Here is a 23,646-nt window from a genome sequence, read left to right on the forward strand (position 1 = left end):
GATATTCATCATGTAGGTGGTGATGTATTTTATTTGAGTCAAACGTATTCCAGAATCCAAAAATAGTTGGTAAGGGATACTGCAAAGCTTATTATAGCCTTCAAACAATTTGAATACAAAGTATATTTACCATGCTTAAGTAGGAACTGACATGTCTTTCGATTAATTTGTAAAGGTAAGTGCAAATTGCTGGAATCACACACAGTATGGGTTTGTTGTTATTGATAAAACAAGAAAACTGAATGATGATAGCTATAGATGCAACTACCAGTTCTTTCATATATATAGTTATGAAACAGGTGGGTATGTTAGTTTACAGGATCGCAGTTATCCTGGACATTCCGCCAGAGAGGGTGGGTATACATAGGTGAAGAATTCGTTTATACACAGATGGAAAATTTCAGTCTCACGCACATAAAGGTAAGGCTCTAGAGATGTATTTCTAGAACTTTCTGAGGCTGGTCGACGAATTTGGTGCTAGGGTTACTCCACTTGAAAAGACGCAAATGATTTAACTTAAAAGGTTGATAGAACTGGACAGGATGTATATACGGTGCACCCTGTGAAGGAGTCTGCTTAGTATATAACAAGATGTCAACTAAGCATAAGATCATCGTGTCAGGAAGGCTGATCGAGAGAAGTTACAACTGATAAGGTTAGGACATTTGGATCAAGAGCAGACACTCTGAGAAACCTTTAACCACTTACTGAATCTCTCAATGAACTTTCAGCGATATTACACAATGAAAATACCATCGCTAATTTCATTAACCATCACAGCGATGCTAGGAGAGACAGAACATTTCGTGTTAGTAGTGAAAAACCATAAGTATTGAGCATGCAGCCTGTAAGTTTAAAAGTATAAACAATATTGGTAGGTTAAGTAATTTCAAAGAAAAATTGGTTTAATGAACCTCTTTTTCCTAAATGATACAAAAACTGTAAATTAGTCACCCAAAAACGGTGAAATACTGCAATTGACTGGTGTACATAGGAAAGCAGTGTGAAATACAGAACCATTATAAAACCTATATCAGATGCTTTATACAGCATTGATGATGGTACTGACATCCAGCATAAAAAAGTCAGCAATCGACCCCCTAAATATATGGCCAGTAGTCATATTATTATTGTTATTTTAATAGCAGTAGTACTAGTGGTAGTGGCTACTGTCATACACAACCATTGGCAGCCTGAAGTATTGCAGTTGCTGCCAGATCACAAGTAAGAAGTCCCACAATCAAATGGTTTGTAAATAGTAAGAATAGTTCACACATTTTGATGTCGTGCATTTTAAACGGAAGTGCAGCGTCTGGGTGAAACAAATGTTGCTTGCGAGAGGAATGATGTGCAGGAAAGACGTTTTGTAACAAGTGTCTATCCTCATTCCTGTGGAGAGTTCTTACTTGTGATGCATTGAGAATTACATAATCAATCTATAAAAAGGAAGGTAGTTAGAAATAAGCAGTGCCAATTGTCTCGTTAAAGCATTAGTTTGTGGTTTAAGAAAACATTTAGAAAAACTAAATACCATTTATCTTCCGTCATTTTAAAAACAAAAGTGTCAAATAAAATTCTTTTCATTGTAAAGTTTAGTAGGGTACTAATGTTCATGATGGTGGAGAGGAGGTAAGGGGTAAGGGGAAGATACAAGCTAAAATCTTATTTCACTCGAGGGATAACGTTCTCAGAAAGGTGAGGAACCACTGTTACAGCAGGTGGTGGTATTCTCAACAACCACTGTTACAGCAGGTGGTGGTATTCTCAACAAACTGCCAATTCAATTGCACATTCTGAGATGTAATTACTGCAGACCTAGTGCAGAGTTTCAAATACTTGTGGCTTGTGTTGAGAAGGCGATTAGCCTACTCGATGAGGCATGTTTGGTACACGACATTGCGTATGCAGATATGAAGGTCTCTCAGGAAGTCACTCTGCAGATTGAATTGCAACTGGTAAGGCCAAGGTAATATGCGCGAGAAAGGGTACTGATATAGTGCAGCGCATTGTAGCATTTGTAGTTGATAAAACCGTGGATGTTATAATTATGTCGGGCTTGGGTGTGAATTTCAAACAAGTTATGAGCGCCACACTTATTGCGCTGAAGAAGAAGAAGAACAAGAAGACAACGATGAGTAAGAAGAAGAAGACAGGGCAGGTTTGTTTCAAAATTGTATCCTGACAGCGATGTATTAAGCTAAAATCACCATGAAGGTAAAGGACCTGTTAAAGCACACAGGGTTCTACTGATACCCAAGATATCACGCGGAATTATCCCCTTTCTCGTTACTGCCCTTGCAGGTCTCTTGGCGATGAGTTCACTAGCTGGTGGTGCTACAACTACTGAGTGAACAGTCAAGAACACAAAACTCCCAGAAGCAGCTAGAGGGGGCAAGGTAACGTAACTGCATGATGGAAGCAGCTGCCATCGGAAAAGGACTATAACTGAAACCAACAAGAAAGGAGTAGCTCTCTGCATAAATAAAAAAAAGGGAGTTTAGCTATCGAACTAGATACAGATCTGCTCAAGTTTGTTATGAAAAAATTCAGCATTCCAAATTTCCGTGGTGTCTTTATGTGGGACACATTACTATGTGGAAATCCAGAGAGTGGAATTTTGAATTTATGTGTCGCTGTAGGACCAGGAACCCGCTGGGCGGCGTATGGTAAGCAAATTAGAAATGACATCTACTATTTCATCTCATTTCGAGACCTGCAGCCACATGAAGAGTTACAAAGATTCTCCACCGACAGAAGACGTGTGTTTCACAATTTTCATCGCTACCAAGACTTTCATACTCACTTGTGTGGGCATCTGTGCATCATGTTCTCCTTAATATTTACGAAGAAGCGTATTGGAAATGCATTATGCATCAAATTGTCAGTCGAGATTCATATGCAGTGTTGTATACTCTGACTTTAAAAGAACAATCGTTAGTATTACACGTGAATTACTTCCCACCGATTGATTTCAGCAGTAGAGAATAAGAGTATTGCGCTGATAGGGCTGGAGCATTCCGAATATCACAGAGGCTAACAATAAACTTCATCTGGAAAATAATGGTGGAAAAGAAATTGTGGAAACAGAACCTGGTGCATACAATACTGACGATTTAAACGATGTTTTAAAACATTCTAGAAAAGGGGTTGTGCTACACATAAATATCAATACATTTAAATCTGAAATAAAGGCAACGAATGCAACAACTGATTTTAACCAGAAGGGTTCAATAGGACGACTACTGGGTTTCACAAAAAGACAGGTTTTGAAGGACCCTACTAAATTTTACAGATCTGACCAGTCATTGGATGTATTTCCTGTCAGTACAATCCATGTCGAGTGCAACATTGCAAAAATGTGGCTTTTGAATATTTAGTATTGTCTATCACGGTAAGTATGATTTTCTCTGAATACAGTCGGAAGGAAAGGTCAAGTATTGTGATATTTTCTTTCGGTTTTAACAGTGTGTAGCACATGAGGACATGGGCGAGAATTTCGAGATAAGTATGATTTTTCTACACACGTGATCAGAGGAAGAGGGCAATTTTTGTAATGTTTAATTTCGTTTTTAATGCTTCCTGTTGCATTAGAGCATGGCAAGAGTTTTAAGAGATTTTTCTACACGTGTTTTTATACCTGTGGAGACGAAGTTCCTATATCTGTAGCACGCAATGTGCTATTAGAACAGGTGTTTTACTCATCGAAGTTTGTGTAGCTCGAAGTTTTCCATTACAAGCAGTGAGTTACAGAGCATTAATCGATGTGTAGCCAAAATTATGGTTTTTCTTCAGTTACCGATATTTGAACATTTTTCTATGTGTGAATGATGACAATTATTTCATGAGAGCATTTTTGTATCATCCTGCCAATTTTAAGTATCTTTGTTTATTTGAATTTTAAGTAGTAAAGCTGTAAGGTAACTGTCAGTTTGGTTTCTCCTCTAAAATGTAGGAAATTTTTCCAGCAAGATAATACACATATTAATAAATGAATACAATTCCAAAGAAAGTGCCTTACATACTCCCCCAGCAGCTGAGCAGAAACTGAAACATTGTCCAACCAGTTTTCAAGTGGAGGAAGGGAGGGGAATTAGGGCACAAGAGGAGGAAGTACAGGATGATACAGGAAAGTGAGGGATAGGAGGGGAAGTGAGGGAGGGCAGGAGTGGGTCTGATGATATCCACAATGTGACAATAACACATCTACCCCACCGCAAAGAGGAGGTGGGGGACCACCCAGAAAGAGCCGCCATCTTGATTAAATTTGGCAACAATGCAGACTGCACCAGAATGACATTTTCCCCACTACTCAGGGCACACACTCTATAATTTTAAGTTCAGTACTTCTGTGATTGGAACTGAAGTCCCCTTAAAATTCTGCGATTCCCAGTACAGACTCAGACCACTGTTTCTGCGACCTATATTCCATTCAGTCTACAGCCTGCTTCCATACTGTACTGCAGTCAATCTGTGTTTCTTGAAATTGTGAAATGCCATGATTGCTACAAACAACAAGTGTCTTTGAATTAATGAAAAATGAAGGTGTGGAAAGTGAACTTTAGAAAAATGGTGTTACAGGTCTGTTCGCTAATTTACCATCTGCATTACTGATGATTTTAAAAACTAAAGATCATTTCAACGGAACTGTTTCAGCCATATGAAGAAAATGAGATGAATTACCCCACTTGAGGAGTGCTTGTCCAAGTGAACAAAGTACTGTAGAAAACGAAATGTTCCTGTGGCTGGTTTCATGTTCAAGGAAAAAGCAAAGTGTTTTACTCAGTGTCTCAGGATTGAAGGATTTTCAGCAAGTGAGGGGTGTTTATTAATCTTTAAAAAACGTCCCACAATCACGTGGTGGCGTGGACAGTTCACCCTGCGAAAGTATTGAGTGGACTGGTGAAGGAAACCAGCTTTTAAATGACTACGAGCCACACAACACATTAAACGCGGACGAAACTGGGATTTTTTTAATAAATGTCCTCCTGTTTGAACCCTAGCGTTCAAAGACGAGAAGCATCATGGTGGAAAACTGAACAAGAACAGAATAACTGTCCTAACCTGTTACATGCACAGATCTTACAAGCTGGAACCAGTTATGGTTGGGATAATTTTATAAATGTGCCTCTAGAGGGAAAAATCTTCGAGGAAGTGCTCGGCACCCAGCAGGAAGGCAACTGGCAATAGGGGTGTATCAGGTGGTTGCCTACCCCACAGGCACCTGGCGCTACTTTGAAGGTTTTCTCTACGAAGGTATTTTTTTTTTTTTTTTTTTAATTCTCAGTAAATGCTGAGGCGCGTATCATCGAGGTTATTTCCGAACTGGAGAGCTTTGGAGAGATCCTTTGCCGTTTTATTCATTTGCCAATGTCACACCCTGTACCGTCCCAAAACATTTTAATATTAGATTATAAGTGAATACTAACCGCTCAAGCGAGATACAATTTTCTCTCATGCGTATTATTATTATATAAAATTCTGTGAATCATTTTCGAGTGCAGAGAATAAAAAGATGCGCTCGAAACAAGAACGTTTTTCACAGCCGCCAGACGTTGCAGCGGAGCACGTAGTTTTAAGATTTCTATTTTCAGTTCAATAGCCGAGATCCAGAGTCCCGACCCAGACTACAATGCAAACTCTAAAAGTGGTAAGAAATAATTCTCTCGCGTGTGCCTCGGCTAATTAGGATTTTTAATCAAGCATGAGATCTTAATTAAAGATCTCATGCTTGATTAAAAATCCTAATTAGCCGAGGCAATAATCTGAAAAAGTTTATTTCATTTTCCAACGAATACGTCCATGTTCTAAGATCAGTGTCAGTAACGTGACAAACAATTTTGCTAAAGATTAACTTTGACTAAACGGACAATTTCCACAAAAGCAATATAATGTAACTCAGAACCGAAACCAAATTATCAATTATTTTGAGCAAAGCCCACCACGTTATGACACCAATGCTCCATCATTATCAATCCATAATTTGTGTAAAAAAATAATAAATCACGTTGTCACGCGAGAACCCCTACGTGATCAGGCCACAGGATGGAGTGAACCTGGAGCACTGAAAAAGCATAAGAACCTTTTGCAGCTTCAGATCACATTCAAATATCGTCTAATGGTTTTGGACGGTCCCAAGCGGTTCCACCCTTTCGACCAGAGCAAAAATTACGGCCACATTGCACTCCAAAGGGGTGATATGACGTTCAATGGCGCTTGCAGACCACGATGTCCTTAGAGAAGAATTGAAGCGCCAGGGAGATGACAGCAGTATAAAAGAGTATCAAGAACGTCTTCCTGCTGCTGTCTTTTTTCGACGGCCAACCGCTGAGGCCTTTTCGTGTCGATTCTGACCGACGATGTGTCTGAAATGTCGTCCTCGGCCGCTCGTAACAAATCTGAGTGATTTCAGAGCTGGGTGTTGCAGTTCTGACCTCCATCGCAGAGGTGTCAAAATATGGCGGTGAAGTGTGTGTAAGACGGAGTGTTACGACTTTCCCATCGTGTGACGGGTGCACAGCGATGTTGGACAGAATTGTTGTGAAAATTCTTGCCCATCATTAACCCACTTTACACATGACACTAACTTCCGAGCTGTGGCATTTTTTCTCACACGTGTCGACACCTTCTTGTTGAAGTGTCATCGATCCCGAGGATGACATCGCAGGGCGCCACGCTATTGCACCCTTACAAGTAAAGTTATAGGAACCCTCGGGCTAAATTTCAAACTCTTGTGTCACAGTGGGTGTCAATTAAGGGGTTCGAAAAAAAGTGATCCTTTACTTCTGTTGCGCAGTGTATTTTTAAACTCTCGTTTGTTTGAGCTTTTTCCTCCGTTCTTCTCCATTACTTGAACTCGTATTACGTTGAACTCCCGGAAATTCGAACTTTCTCCCTGGTTCCCTCAAATTCAAATTATCGAAAGTGTACTGTACATCATTGACCCGTGTATCGACTCGTGCTACACCTTGTGTTTAGATTGCATTGGTTTTCCTTTTGTTCCCCTAACATGTTTGTTTGATATGTTGTCTGTCATTAAGTGGCTGCTTGGTTGTCTTTTCCCTCTGCTTTGCTTCCGGGAAGGCTATGGAGGAAGTGAGATCTTTGACTGGTGGTAACGTCGTGTGGTGGCGCGGAAGTAGGAGCGTTGCGCTCAGAGAGAGTGTGGTGGACACGGGAGGGCAGTGTCGCTCTCCAGCGCGAAGCAGGCGTGGTCGGTTGTACCGAGTCGCCACGTGATGTACGTCGGTTGCGTGTAACGAGCGGGTCGAGTTGACAGAAGAGCTCCCCGCGGGTTGGTTGTATACAGAATCGCCCCACGAGTAGTTGCTGTGCATTTCACCTTGGTGGGACGTTAACAAGCTTCTTTAAATCCTCCGTTTCAACATTGGAGTTTAAAAGGAGACACCTAACATGAAGGAGCGGTCACTACCGGTCAACGTTGCAGAGAAGACGTGAACTCCGGTGACAGAGCGTGTTGTCGCGTGACCGTGGCGTGTTGGGTACACTGGTGACGCGTGCGCGGTCGGATGTGTGGATCCTTGCCATCGCAGGTCGTGTAATGCCTGTTCCAGCATAATTGCAAGTTAAGTTCGTGGAAGGTTTAATCATTAAGTAATAAGTTTGCGTAACCAGCGTCTCCTCTGCCCTGTGGCCTCCGGCAATCGGGTTTCCTGTCCCCGGCACCGGTGTAATTGAAGACAGCGATCTTTCCTCCTCCTCTCGTTACTGTCCGATGGGAGGTGCAGTTTTGGCAGTTTAATTGTTTCGCTATTCTGTCGTGTGTTATGAGTAAATTCACGCTTCTTGTTGGTTGATCATGAGGTCGTTCATTCAGGACTGTGTGGTGTAATGTTTCCTTGCACGAGGTTAGCTCTAATTCTGTCAGCAAGCTAAGCCATCTTATAACAAGTTTTCGCTGGCTAAAAGTCGGTGCAGTGACCAGCCTGAGAATGGCAATTGTGTTTACGGGCGTATTTAAATTGGTCAGTATTCTGCCTAGCGTGAGCATCCCTGAGTGGGTGATTTGTGGCCGCCTTACACGGGTCCGTCATATCTGTTACGTTCTAATGATATTCCAGGATATTTTTGTTTAAAATTTTTTTAAATTCCTTCAAGTTTGTAAATTCCTTTTATTGCCATTAATCGGGTGTTTGCTGAGACCTGTTTAAATGGTTCAAATGGCTCTGAGCACTATGGGACTTAACATCTGAGGTCATCAGTCCCCTAGAACTTAGAACTACTTAAACCTAACTAACCTAAGGACATCACACACATCCATGCCCGAGGCAGCATTCGAACCTGCGACCGTAGTGGTCGCGCGGTTCCGGACTGCGCGCCTAGAACCGCTCGGCCACTCCGGCCGGCAGACCTGTTTAATTTTTTTTTTTTTTTTTTGTAATGGCGGTGTTGGTAGCTTCACTACCTCACCGTACTTTATCAAGAAAGTTCTGTATTTACTTTAGTAGCCTGTTTACTAATATTTTTTAATTGTTTTAAATTGTTGTATTGCTATAAATTACTTTGATTGGCGTTAGCGGCGTGCTTTAAAAGGTAGTTTATTGCCGTACTGCTAGTTTCTGTGTTTTTTTTTTTTAATTTTTAAACTGTTCTATTGCTATAAATTACTTGATTGCCGTTAGCGGCGTGTTTTAAAAGGTTGTTTATTGCCGTACTGCTAGCTTCTGTGTTTGTTAAAAAAAATTTTAATTGTTGTATTACTATAAATTATTTGATTGCCGTTAGTGGCGTGTTTAAAAGGCTGTTTATTGCCGTACTCACAGTTTTTGTAAGATACGAATAAAACATTTGTGAAAATCTGAACTCGACAGTAAACTACTAGAAATTTGGCCTCGTTTCCCAACTTGTGGTGTGGCTTGTAGTAACCGGGACCACTGTGTGTGCCAATCATCACTTCGAAAGTAAAATTTTGTCACAGCGACACTGCCCAACATTCTAATTAAGTGGCTTTTTTAACAAGTCTGCTTGATTTTTATCTGTCGAAATGTACTGGAGGTCAGTCGTTCCGTTCATTACTTTCTCCCTGACGAGATTGTGTTTTATGCCGGTGTGCTTCGTTCTTGACCTACCTATATGATTCTTGGAGAGTATAATTGGCGCCTGGTTGTCACAGCACGCAGGCGTCCCCTCTCCAGTGGATTCCTTCAGGTCGCGGCTCTTGAGTAGCTCTCTCTCCCTTGCGCAGTCTGGCACTGACTAGTATTCTGCTTCCATTGCACTCAGTGCAACTGCAGTTTGTTTGGTAGTCTTCCAGTACACCGCAGATCTTTCCAGTATTATCACAGATGCGATAATGCGTTTGCTATCACTTACACGGGTTGTTCAAAAAATCTCTCCGCAGTGCCGTACGATTGTCAGCCGCGCGTGCCGTATGATTGTTCCCCTGCCTGGGTTACTTCCCTTCAAGTGGACTCTCCCAACATTCCACTGTTTCGTTTACCTCAGCCAGCGTCGGTAGTATCGTTGGTGTGTGTCGTTACGTGTTGACGTGAATGTTTAAGTTTAGTTTCTTTGTTCGTTTGTTTCGTTTTTGTTACTGTTAAAATGCTAACCATTGAAATGCGTGTGTTTTTATTCGAACAAGTGTTCAAAGCTGGCGGTAAATACACTGTTTCAGTTTGTCAAACATTTAATTCAGTTTTGCCGAGGACAACACTCCCACATCGCGATACTGTGCGAGATTTGATTAACAGATTTCGAAGTACGAGTTCAGTGACAGATGCACGGAGAAGTGGTCGTCCTAACGTTTTGTCTGAGCATAAACTGTTCGATGTTTCCGATAAAATGTCCGTGATTCCGAACAAGTCAGTAAGAAAACTCACCCAGGAAATCGATGTTAGTGTCGGACGGCCCACACAGCTGTAAGGAAAAAATTAGAACTTTTCCGATACAAAGCGACAGTCGTGCAAGAACTGAAAAAAAGTGATCATGGCAAGAGACTGCATTATGTTCAATAGTTCAAAACTTTCGTTCAACAAAATGGAAGGGATATTCTTAATGAAACGTTTTTCACCGAAGAGGCGTGGTTTCATTTATCCGGGTACACGAACTCGCAAAATTCTCGTATGAGGAGTACCGCAAATCCATTATGTATTCATGAGGAACCACTTCATTCTGTGAAAATAGGAGTTTGGATTGAAATTTATAGACGTCTGATTGTGGGTCCCATATTTTTCAACGAAACAAACGCATAACGATACTGCACTGATATTCTGTACCCATTCATAGGGGAACTTGTGAAATACTGAACGGTTATCTTCAACAAGATGGTGCAACCGCGCATACAGCTAACGTTTCAATGTCAATCCTTGTTGATGTTTTTGGTGATCGCGTAATTTCACAGGGACTTTGGCCTCCACGATCGCCTGACCTAACACCACCTGACTTTTTCTCCTGGGGTGCAGTGAAAGCAACTGTCTATAACAATCGTCCAAAATCCATCGATGTATTGAAAACTGCAGTATCCACTTTCACTGCTTCTGTTACGCCGGCCGAAGTGGCCGTGCGGTTAAAGGCGCTGCAGTCTGGAACCGCAAGACCGCTACGGTCGCAGGTTCGAATCCTGCCTCGGGCATGGATGTTTGTGATGTCCTTAGGTTAGTTAGGTTTAACTAGTTCTAAGTTCTAGGGGACTAATGACCTCAGCAGTTGAGTCCCATAGTGCTCAGAGCCATTTTGCTTCTGTTACAGAAGAAATGTTACAGCTTGTGTTTAGAAACATGATTAGACGAATTGAATTGTGTGTTCAACAACAGCGGGGACACTTTCAACATTTAATGTGAAAATTTGTAAGTAAAAAGGAATATTCAATAAATTAATAACTTGTATTGCGCTGAGTTTTATTTCGGTAAATTCACTGCGGCATACGGCACGCGTGGCTAACAATTCTACGGCACTGCGGAGAGACTTTTTGAACACCCCGCATCAACAAGCGTCTGCGAATTCTTCAGGTTTTTCGCCAGAGGGGTAATATCTGAATTTGTGATGTGCTATTTGCTTCATGTATCCGTTTTACTGCGTTCCAGTGGTTCATCTTCAGTTTTGAACCACACCGTGACGACATTGCCATCGGAAAAGCTGTGTCTCGTCCTCTGTGAAAGGTGAAGGAGTCCACCAATAAGCTCACGATATCAAACATTTTTGACTTCATCATCGTACTTCTCATCAAGGAAGAATCAGTCAATTAGTTCCCTCTGTGAAAGACTAAATTTTCCATCTGTTCTGTTTTCAAAATTCAGTCCTAACGTGTGCGACACAATGCACATGCACTTCATTTGAAAGAAATCTTCTTGGAGAACCTTCACCTTTTACCTCACCACTTCATTCTGTCCGAATGTAATCATGACATCCATAAACAGTGACAGTATAACTTTCCCTTCCTTTACATTTAATATGTGTACACGTTTTTGTGAACCCTCGTTGCCAGTTTTGTAAAGGCCTCGTCGCTGCTGCTGTAATGGTAGGCCGAATGTTGTTACGGTAGGCTCAGCTGGCGCAGTACGCAGCTATACCTCAGGGTCAGGTAACAGAATAAATGGAGGCTCTACAACACCCCAACAAATTAGCAACAAAGTCACACAAATGAGTTAAAAAGATTTAATTATCGTTGTGACTTCTCGAATAACCGAGTCTGCAACACTGCATGTAATATAACACCAAAAAGGCGCTCATGGCTAAACGCAAATAATCGCAGGTAATCTTCACAGTACATAGAAATTGGAATTTACAACAACTTTGTTGAAACTTCCTGGCAGATTAAAACTGTGTGCTCGTCGTATATGGAAAGTACAATTTTTAGTAGCGCCCACCGTGTTACGACAGCCGTGCCTTTTTATCAGCAACTTAAGCATCTTCCGCAGGTTCCGTCTCACCAGACTCAGTTACAGTCCGAAAATTAGAATCTTTTACAGTTATTTTCATTTTCTACGAACAGAAAGCGTAATTCACTCCATTCGGTTTCGGAACGCTCTGTCTGTTCTCCGTCATCTCTGTATATTTCGCTAATCGCCTTACCGTTGTTAAACGGGCACGTTTTGTTTCCCGCGAGATTCACGAACATAGCTCTGCGTGAGTTAACGTTTTCCAGAGGTATCGCACAAGAAATAGTCGGAATCGACAAATATTTCGTCTTTGCCACACGTATGAGTTTTACATCGGTAATGGTGTCGTCCATTTGATAATGGAGAGAGATGCGCGCGGTAGAAATGCGGGGGGAGGCAACGCTAAAGTGAGGATATTGAAATGAACGTAGGTTGCGGTGGTTGTCGCAGATGTGTGTGTGTGAATTCCTAAGAGACCAAACTGCTGAGGTCATCGGTCCCTAGACTTCCACGCTAGTTAAACTAACTTAATGCTAAGAACAGAACACACAGCCATGCACGAGGGGCCGCGCAATCCGTGACACAGCGCCTCAAACCACGCGGCCACTCCGCGCGACATTCGGAGATAGCCTGTTCAGGGAAGAGAAGGTTGGAGAATTGCATCTTAGCTGACTGAAGACCACTACAGTAAGAGCAAGCTACGGGTCCTTAGTGTTTGGCCTGTATACTGAAGAAGCAAAAAATGAAATAGACTAAAGGCTCATAAGATGGACTAAAATTTGAGGTTAAACACAGATCCATGAACGCAAGCAGCCAACCAGCCTGGCATTGATTGACAGTTGTTGGATGCACTCCTGAAGCATAGTTGTGCCAGGCGCCATCCTCCTGAAGCATAGTCGTGTCAAACTCCGTGGCGTCTTGGATCCTCAAAAGCTCAAGCAGGTTCGAGGGCCCTGCCCGGTACTCTCATGAGTTTGCTATTAATGGTATCTGGCCAAGTGAGGAAAAACTAAAGTCTTATAAGCACAGAATATGGACTGAGGCTAAACGAATTATTTGAGGCACAAACTGGCGACAAAGCTAACATTAGTATCTTTGATTTTGGTGCAACTTTATTCATTTCACTCTTTCTTCTACCTTTTGGAAGTAGAAATAATTTTTTTAATAGAATTGTTATCTTCTGCACGCTAAATTTACGAACAAAATGGTTCAAATTACTCTGAGCACTATCGGACTTAACATCTGAGGTCATCAGTCCCCTAGAACTTAGAACTAATTAAACCTAACTAACCTAAGGACATCAGACACATCCATGCCCGAGGCAGGATTCGAACCTGCGATGTAGCGGTAGCGCGGTTCCAGACTGAAGCGCCTAGAGCCGCTCGACCACAGCGGCCGGAAATTTACTAACAATATCACTCTGCCACATAAATGATTTACAGATAATTTTATATTTAACCTATAACCCTAAAATTATTGCATTTATCACAGGTGTTCTATACGAGATTGTCATTTTGCTTTAATGTAAAATTACATTACTTCGCACCGGGAAGATGTAGTACTTAAGCGCACGTATATAGCGCCCACTGTATTGCAATTTTTCCTTATCAATTAAGCTTCCGTAGTATTAAGCCGAAGTTACTTTTTATAGCGGCGTTATTTTAGCTCATACACTCCTGGAAATTGAAATAAGAACACCGTGAATTCATTGTCCCAGGAAGGGGAAACTTTATTGACACATTCCTGGGGTCAGATACATCACATGATCACACTGACAGAACCACAGGCACATAGACACAGGCAACAGAGCATGCACAATGTCGGCACTAGTACAGTGTATATCCACCTTTCGCAGCAATGCAGGCTGCTATTCTCCCATGGAGACGATCGTAGAGATGCTGGATGTAGTCCTGTGGAACGGCTTGCCATGCCATTTCCACCTGGCGCCTCAGTTGGACCAGCGTTCGTGCTGGACGTGCAGACCGCGTGAGACGACGCTTCATCCAGTCCCAAACATGCTCAATGGGGGACAGATCCGGAGATCTTGCTGGCCAGGGTAGTTGACTTACACCTTCTAGAGCACGTTGGGTGGCACGGGATACATGCGGACGTGCATTGTCCTGTTGGAACAGCAAGTTCCCTTGCCGGTCTAGGAATGGTAGAACGATGGGTTCGATGACGGTTTGGATGTTCCGTGCACTATTCAGTGTCCCCTCGACGATCACCAGTGGTGTACGGCCAGTGTAGGAGATCGCTCCCCACACCATGATGCCGGGTGTTGGCCCTGTGTGCCTCGGTCGTATGCAGTCCTGATTGTGGCGCTCACCTGCACGGCGCCAAACACGCATACGACCATCATTGGCACCAAGGCAGAAGCGACTCTCATCGCTGAAGACGACACGTCTCCATTCGTCCCTCCATTCACGCCTGTCGCGACACCACTGGAGGCGGGCTGCACGATGTTGGGGCGTGAGCGGAAGACGGCCTAACGGTGTGCGGGACCGTAGCCCAGCTTCATGGAGACGGTTGCGAATGGTCCTCGCCGATACCCCAGGAGCAACAGTGTCCCTAATTTGCTGGGAAGTGGCGGTGCGGTCCCCTACGGCACTGCGCAGGATCCTACGGTCTTGGCGTGCATCCGTGCGTCGCTGCAGTCCGGTCCCAGGTCGACGGGCACGTGCACCTTCCGCCGACCACTGGCGACAACATCGATGTACTGTGGAGACCTCACGCCCCACGTGTTGAGCAATTCGGCGGTACGTCCACCCGGCCTCCCGCATGCCCACTATACGCCCTCGCTCAAAGTCCGTCAACTGCACATACGGTTTACGTCCACGCTGTCGCGGCATGCTACCAGTGTTAAAGACTGCGATGGAGCTCCGTATGCCACGGCAAACTGGCTGACACTGACGGCGGGGGTGCACAAATGCTGCGCAGCTAGCGCCATTCGACGGCCAACACCGCGGTTCCTGGTGTGTCCGCTGTGCCGTGCGTGTGATCATTGCTTGTACAGCCCTCTCGCAGTGTCCGGAGCAAGTATGGTGGGTCTGACACACCGGTGTCAATGTGTTCTTTTTTCCATTTCCAGGAGTGTATTTGCTTTTCTTTCCCCATGTGTTTATAACTGTGCTCCTTTGTAAATAGAACTCTAGCTTCTGCACTCTGAATTATACGTACAGTATTACTCTGTCAGCAAATGTATTAGAAATTTTATACGTAATGTATACCGGTTAATTTATTGTATTATTAGTAGCCTTGTAGAAGAAATATTCATTCTTACTTTAATGTGAAATGCTATTAATTAACACAAGCAAAGCGTAGTTCTTACACGGATGTATTGAGCGCTCTTTAAATCCCGATTTTTGCTTATCGCTTGAGCTTGTACCTTTGAACGATTGTCTTTTGTCTCTGGAATGGTGAATACATATGTAATGTAAATATTTTATTCTTTGGACTAATTTTATGATTTTATGCAGACGAGAACGTACACTATATGATCAAAAGTATCCGGGCACCCCCAAAAACATACGTTTTTCGTATTAGGTGCATTGTGTTGCCACCTACTGCCAGGTACTCCATATCAGCGACCTCAATAGTCATTAGACATCATGAGAAAGGAGGACCTCAAGGACTTCAAATGTGGTCAGATGATTGGGCATTACCTGTGTCATAGGTCTGTACGCGAGATTTCCATACTACTAAACATCCCTACGTCCACTGTTTCTGAAGTAATAGTGAAGTGGGAACGTGAAGGTACACGTACAGCTCAAAAGCGTGAAGGCCGATCTCGTCTGTTGACTGATAGAGACTGCCGACAATTGAAGAGGGTCGTAATGTGTAATAGGCAGACATCTGTTCAGACTAACACACAGAAATACCAGGCTGCGTCAGGATCCACTGCCAAGTACTGTGACAGTTAGGCGGGAGGTGAGGAAACGTTGATTTCATGGTCGAGCGGCTGCTCGTGAGCCCCGGTAAATGCCACACGACGCCTCGGTTGGTGTAAGGAGCGTAAACATTGGACGATTGAACAGTGGAAAAACGTTGTCTGGAGTGAAGAATCACGGTACACAGTGTGACGATCCGATGATAGAGTGTGGGTATGGCGATTGCCCGGTGAACGTCATCTACCAGCCTGTGTAGTACCAGCAGTAAAATTCGGAGGCGGTGGTGTTACGGTGTGGTCGTGTTTTTCATGGAGGGGGCTTGCACCCCTCGTTGCTTTGCATGGCACTATCACAGCACAGGCCTATGCTGATGGTTTAAGCACCTTCTTGCATCCCACTGTTGAAGAGCAATTCGGGGATGGCGCTTGCATCTTTGAACACGATCGAGCATCTGTTGATAATGCACCGCCTGTGGCGGAGTGTTTGCACGACAATAACATCACTGTAATGGACTGGCCTGCACAGAGTACTGACGTGAATCCTATAGAACATCTTTGGGATGCTTTGGAATGCCGACATCGTGCCAGGCGTCACCGACCGACATCGATACCTCTCCTCAGTGCAGCACTCCGTGAAGATTGGGCTGCCATTCCCCAAGAAACCTTCCAGCATCTGATTGGACGTATGCCTGCGAGAGTGGAAGCTGTCTTCAAGGCTAAGGGTGGGCCAACACCGTATTTAATTCCTGCGTTACCGATGGAGGGGGCCACGAAGTTGTAAGTCATTTTGAGCCAGGCGTCCAGATGCTATAGAGTATGTCAGTGGGCGAATACATTTGTGCAGTTATTGTGAGGTACGCTGAGTGTAATATGGCTGCTGTCTTAAGCCATGGTATGTGAAGTTTCTGGTTTTTACATCAATTTCATATATGACAAGAGCCGCTTAGGTTCAGCTAATGTAATTTACCACCAAGTGATGTAACAAGTGAGTACGCTTACCCTACAAATATTTTTCTATTATTAATATTTTGTTATATATGTGAAATAGTTAGTAACCGTTTTATAAATTTTAGGGCCCACACCTTCTGAGGAAGATATTTTTATAAATGTTGAAAGCTGGGGCAAATAAACCTTTGGTTTCCAAATGGTTGGCTGATTTTTCAACCTTTTCAACAATGGAGACCACGGACTTCATGAAGGTTTGTGCCACCTTGGACGCAAACTAAAGTTTGGCAGCTTAAGTCAGAAGATCGTAAAAAGCCATCTAACACAGCAAAAAGAACATCCCTCGACGAAAGAAGGCTACTAGTATTAGAAACAGACAATAACTTGAAATTTCTGAGCATATACTCTTGAAGCACCAGATTTTTTGTGGTTTTAGGGCGCACAACTACAGTGGTTATTAGCGCCCGGACTAAATTACGAATGCACTGCGAGGCACAAGGTTAAAACAGGCACTAAAAGGGACAACACTATAAAAGACACATTAACAGGCAAGGGATTAAAAGAAAACAGCATAATCAAATGTCCTTAGACAGGTTTGTCAAGTGGATAAAACGCAGAACGCGAGCAGCTGCTCCTAGGTCATCCGCTAAAATGGCATCCAGAGTACATGGCATTCCAAGATCAACTCGCAGTGTATTAAAATTCGGACAGGACGTTAAAATGTGGCGTACCGTCAGCAATTGCCGACATGGGCAGAACGGCGCCGGCGCAGCCGTCAGCAGATGGCGATGGCTGAACCGGCAGTGTCCAATGCGTAACCGGGCCAAAACGACCTCCTCCCGCCGAGAAGGGCGTGAAGAGGTCGTCCAAGCCGTGGGGAGAGGTTTCGAGGCCCGAAGCTTGTTTTCAATAAGTGTAGCCCAATCGGCATGCCACAGCGATAAAATGCGCTGACAAATGACCCTGTTAAAATCAGATGAAGGCATACAACAAGAAGCGGTCCGAGGCTGGAGGACCGCAGCCTTGGCTGCGGCATCTGCAGTTTCGTTCCCAGGGATACCGACATGGCCAGGAACCCAAATAAAGCTAACCGGAGAACCGTCGTCCGCCAGCTGCTGAAGAGAGCGTGGGATTCGGTGCACGAAAGGGTGAACCAGATACGGATCACTGAGGCTCTGGATGGCCCTCAGGGAATCAGAGCAGATGACATAAGCGGAATGTCGGTGGCGGCGGATGTAAAGAACAGCCTGGTAGAGGGCAAATAGCTCAGCTGTGAAGACCGAACATTGGCCATGAAGCCGGTATTTGAAACTGTGCGCCCCGACAATAAAAGAACACCAGACACTGCCATTGGTCTTAGAGCCATCTGTATAAATGAAGAGCGTATTAATGAACTTCGAACGAAGTTCGACAAACCGGGAGCGGTATACCGAAGCTGGGGTAACCTCCTTTGGGAGCGAGCTGAGGTCAAGGTGAACGCGAACCTGAACCTGGAGCCAAGGTGGCGTTTTGCTCTCGCCCAATCGAGAAAGGTTGCAGGGAGTGAAAAATCAAGGTGCTGAAGGAGGCGACGAAAGCGAACTCCAGGGGGTAGCAGGGCAGAGACATACAACCCGTATTGACGGTCGAGACAGTCGTCAAAAAAGGAACGATAAGACGGGTGGTCGGGCATTGATAATAGCCGACAGGAAAACCGACAAAGCAGTATATCGCGCCGTTAGGTTAGTGGCGATTCACCGGCTTCAGCATGAAGACTCTCGACGGGACTAGTACAGAACGCTCCGATCGCAAGACGTAACCCCCGATGTTGTTTAGAGTTGAGACGGCGTAAGATGGACGGCCGTGCAGAGGAGTATACGAAGCTCCCATAATCCAGCTTTGAGCGGACTATCGACCGATATAGGCGAAGTAGGACGGTTTGATCCGCTGCCCACGCCGTACCACTGAGAACACGGAGGACTGTGAGAGAACGGGTACAACGGGCAGCCAAATAAGACACATGTGGAGACCAGCTAAGTTTCCTGTCAAATGTAAGACCTAAAAATTTAGTTGTCTTCACGAATGGGAGAGCAACGGGACCGAGATGTAAGGACGGTGGGAGAATTTGTAGCGCCAGAAGTTAATACTGTCTTCCCGGAATGTACCACAGTCATAGACTGTGGGAATACGGGTAAATCAGAGAACTGAAAAGTTTGAGATGTGTTAAAGACAAGGTAGTCCCATATTCAGGGGATGGACACAAGGAAGCAGAAGCAGGATTCCTGCACCGCCGTTCTAAGCGAGATATAAGTAAAGGTGGTTTGCCATTACCTTCCTTCGTCCTTGTTGTGATCTGCCACGTGTTCATCTGTTTTGTGTGTATGGCTGTGGTGACTGAAGGTACAGGGCAGAGTCGGGTCTGTGTTGACAAGGATGAAGGGAAGGGAGGAGGGAAAGCCGGTGTCGGTGAGAAGTCTACTCCTCCCGAACAGCACTGAGTGGACGGCCGAGATTAATGTCCAACCATCAACACTGTGACGTGCACTAACTTCACGAGACACTGCTGACAGGTTTGGACACGTCCAACACATTCGCACAATGACTGGTGATCACGACCTTCACGCCACCTCCTATCCTCCATCTCCTGGCCAATTACTGGCAGCAAAAAATTTTTCACCGCCAATATTCGAACCAGCGTACCTAGTCGAGAAACACAGCACAAGCGTGCATTAGTGACCTCAGCCATAGAGGTGCGTTGCTAGAGAAGTATGCAAGAAGTTAAAAGCGTTGATTATATAGGAAATGTGAAAATTCTGCACAGAATCGTCACGGAAAAGAGATAAAAAACACTGATTAAAGTGGGGACAGGAACGTGGGTCACATGTTAATGTACACTCCTGGAAATGGAAAAAAGAACACATTGACACCGGTGTGTCAGACCCACCATACTTGCTCCGGACACTGCGAGAGGGCTGTACAAGCAATGATCACACGCACGGCACAGCGGACACACCAGGAACCGCGGTGTTGGCCGTCGAATGGCGCTAGCTGCGCAGCATTTGTGCACCGCCGCCGTCAGTGTCAGCCAGTTTGCCGTGGCATACGGAGCTCCATCGCAGTCTTTAACACTGGTAGCATGCCGCGACAGCGTGGACGTAAACCGTATGTGCAGTTGACGGACTTTGAGCGAGGGCGTATAGTGGGCATGCGGGAGGCCGGGTGGACGTACCGCCGAATTGCTCAACACGTGGGGCGTGAGGTCTCCACAGTACATCGATGTTGTCGCCAGTGGTCGGCGGAAGGTGCACGTGCCCGTCGACCTGGGACCGGACCGCAGCGACGCACGGATGCACGCCAAGACCGTAGGATCCTACGCAGTGCCGTAGGGGACCGCACCGCCACTTCCCAGCAAATTAGGGACACTGTTGCTCCTGGGGTATCGGCGAGGACCATTCGCAACCGTCTCCATGAAGCTGGGCTACGGTCCCGCACACCGTTAGGCCGTCTTCCGCTCACGCCCCAACATCGTGCAGCCCGCCTCCAGTGGTGTCGCGACAGGCGTGAATGGAGGGACGAATGGAGACGTGTCGTCTTCAGCGATGAGAGTCGCTTCTGCCTTGGTGCCAATGATGGTCGTATGCGTGTTTGGCGCCGTGCATGTGAGCGCCACAATCAGGACTGCATACGACCGAGGCACACAGGGCCAACACCCGGCATCATGGTGTGGGGAGCGATCTCCTACACTGGCCGTACACCACTGGTGATCGTCGAGGGGACACTGAATAGTGCACGGTACATCCAAACCGTCATAGAACCCATCGTTCTACCATTCCTAGACCGGCAAGGGAACTTGCTGTTCCAACAGGACAATGCACGTCCGCATGTATCCCGTGCCACCCAACGTGCTCTAGAAGGTGTAAGTCAACTACCCTGGCCAGCAAGATCTCCGGATCTGTCCCCCATTGAGCATGTTTGGGACTGGATGAAGCGTCGTCTCACGCAGTCTGCACGTCCAGCACGAACGCTGGTCCAACTGAGGCGCCAGGTGGAAATGGCATGGCAAGCCGTTCCACAGGACTACATCCAGCATCTCTACGATCGTCTCCATGGGAGAATAGCAGTCTGCATTGCTGCGAAAGGTGGATATACACTGTACTAGTGCCGACATTGTGCATGCTCTGTTGCCTGTTTCTATGTGCCTGTGGTTCTGTCAGTGTGATCATGTGATGTATCTGACCCCAGGAATGTGTCAATAAAGTTTCCCCTTCCTGGGACAATGAATTCACGGTGTTCTTATTTCAATTTCCAGGAGTGTATTAGGAAATAAGTTTACTAGAGGGAACTAGTCAGTGCAAAATTGGCAGAGAGAAGACAGGTTGGAATACATGTATATTTTTTTTATAGAAACAAATCATATACATTACCTTCTTCTTCTTTAGCTTGTGCCTGTATCCCGCATTGGTCGCAGGGTCCGCGTTGTTGCTATAGGATTTGGCATGGTTAATTTAAAGGGGTGGCTGGATGCCCTTCCTGTCGCCACCCCATACCCGCTCGGGGTGGAATCAGTGTACCCCAGATGTTTGCATCTAGTGTGAACCATGGAATACTGCGAACGTGTTTCAGATGTCTGCGAGTCGTGCAACTGAGGCGGGATGCGGGACCAGCCCAGTATTCACCTAGTGAGGTGTGGAAACCCCCTAAAAACCACATCCAGGCTGGCTGGTTCACCCGCCCACGTCGTTAAGCCGCTGGGCGGATTCGATACGGGGCCGGCGCGCCTACCCAAGTCCACGAAGCAGCGCATTAGCACTATCGGCTAACCTGGCGAGTCATATATATAATATCTGTGCACTGCAAATCAGTCTTCATTCTTCATACACTGGACTTGGTTTCTGAACAATTACACTGCAAACAACTATTGGAAGTAACAGCATTGTTTATGATTCATTAAAATAATCATGTGATCTGCACTAACTAAATATACGAGGGTTGTTTTTTAAGTAAGGGCCGTTTTTATTTTTAAAAAAAGATACAAATACTTTTGTAAAAGAACTTTGATTTTCTGATTCTACACACTTTTACCTATTTTTCTACATAGTTGCCTAGACAAGACAGCCTAGGCACAATGAGAGGAAGCCGAAAGGCACGCGCTAAGCTAAAGCAGGATGGCGTGAGGTCTGAAACAGGATACGTAATGAATGCTATAAAGAAAAGTACGTAGCTGCTGGAATACTTAACTTTAATCCATCCTTGTGGTACATCTGGAGATTGTGGCGATACAAGTGAGACTCTTTAGATACATGCAATGTTACTAATGGCGCCTTGCTAGGTCGTAGCCATTGACTTAGCTGAAGGCTATTCTATCTGCTCTGCAAATGAGCGAGGCTTCGTCAGTGTGCATCGCTAGCTACGTCGTCCGTACAACTGGGGCGAGTGCTAGTACGTCTCTCTAGACCTGCCGTGTGGTGGCGCTCGGTCTGCGACTACTGACAGTGACGACACGCGGGTCCGACATGTACCAATGATACCGCGGCCGATTTAAAGCTACCACCTAGCAAGTGTGGTGTCTGGCGGTGACACCACACAATCAAATCCCGAGTCTTTTGAGAGGTGTGAGGCCTAGCGTTATCGTGCAGGAGCAAAACTCCTTTTGTCAGCATGCCGCGCCTTTTGTTTTGAATTGCTCTGCGGAGCTTCTTTAGAGTTGCACAGTAGTCATCTGAGTTGATTGTCGTTCCTCTTGGCATAAAGTCCACTAACAAAACACCGCGCCGGTCCCAGAACACAGTTGCCATAATCTTGCGCTTTGACAGCGTCTGTTTGGCTTTGACCTTGACGGGTGAGGTTTTGTGTCGCCATTCCATCGATTGTCGCTTGCTTTCGGGAGTGATATTGGATACCCATGTTTCATCTCCAGTGACAATTTGACTCAACATGTCATCCCCTTCTTCCTCGTAACGAATCAAAAAGTCCAATGAAGTGGCAAATCTCTTCCCTTTGTGGTCCTCTGTGAGGAGTCTGGGTACCCACTGAGAACACAGTTTCTTAAAGTTTAGGTTTTCAGACACAATTTTGTACAAAACCGATCTTGAAACTTGTGGAAATTCGAAAGAAAGAGTGGAAATTGTGAATCTTCTGTCCTCACGAATCTTTGTTTCGACTGCAGCCACCAAATCATTAGTGATCACAGAGGGCCGGCCCGAGCGTTCTTCGTCACGGACGTTTTGACGGCCATTTTTAAACTCTCTAACCCATTGACGCACTTTACCTTCACTCATATCATTCAAGCCATAAACTTCTGTTAACTGACGATGAATTTCTGCAGCTGATAGGCTTCTCGCGGTCAAAAAACGTATGACTGACATTATAAAGCAGCACAGCGAAGCGTACACTTCAGCTATAGAGCCGCAAATGGTATCAATGTACCGCAAGTGGCTCGATGGCTTGCTGCGGCGTCCGCGCGAACGGCACTTACTTAAACAACACCCCACGGATATTACGCGTAACTGTTGCTGCGAGGTAGAGAGATTCGTAATGGACAGGAAACGTAGCAAGGCGTCCCAAACTATTTGGAAGGAAATAAGAGAAATCAAATGATCCTTAGAGTGACAGCGAAAACGACAACAGAAGGTACAAAATATCTAGTAAACCAACAGGCCGTTTTGCACGTTTCACAGTGAAAGGTAGTCTTTGCTAGTGATACACTCACCCCGTCTGATAATACTCGTCTTCGCCGCAACAACCAACAGCGCAGATACCAGCAAGTAGAGGGCGCGCACCGCCATCGTTCCTGCCAAAAGTGCCGCCGCTGCTGCTGCCACTGTGTTGGCCACCCATCGCGTCGCCTTTTATACTGCCACTGCCTCCTGCGTGGTGAACCACAATTAGCAGCTCTCTGACTGCCTGTCGTAGATTCGATAAGAGCTCTGTGCCGCTAACTGACGCTATCTGCCGCTGTCTGTCACTAATACTATCTGACGACATGTCGTTCAGTTCCAG

General features: G+C 45.1%; 1 protein-coding gene across 1 annotated transcript in view; it reads right to left on the minus strand.

Annotated features, from left to right (window-relative positions):
* The window catches only part of LOC124716817 (serine protease 44-like), a 42,026-nt gene extending 18,594 nt beyond the window's left edge, over positions 1-23,432 (minus strand). Inside the window, exon 1 of the mRNA XM_047243368.1 lies at positions 23,357-23,432. Within this exon, the coding sequence (XP_047099324.1) occupies positions 23,357-23,432 (76 nt within the window). The remainder of the gene's footprint in view (positions 1-23,356) is intronic.
* Between the last annotated feature and the right edge of the window lie 214 nt (positions 23,433-23,646).

The sequence above is a fragment of the Schistocerca piceifrons genome, chromosome 9 (assembly GCF_021461385.2).
Source record: "Schistocerca piceifrons isolate TAMUIC-IGC-003096 chromosome 9, iqSchPice1.1, whole genome shotgun sequence".
Taxonomy (NCBI): Eukaryota; Metazoa; Arthropoda; class Insecta; order Orthoptera; family Acrididae; genus Schistocerca; species Schistocerca piceifrons.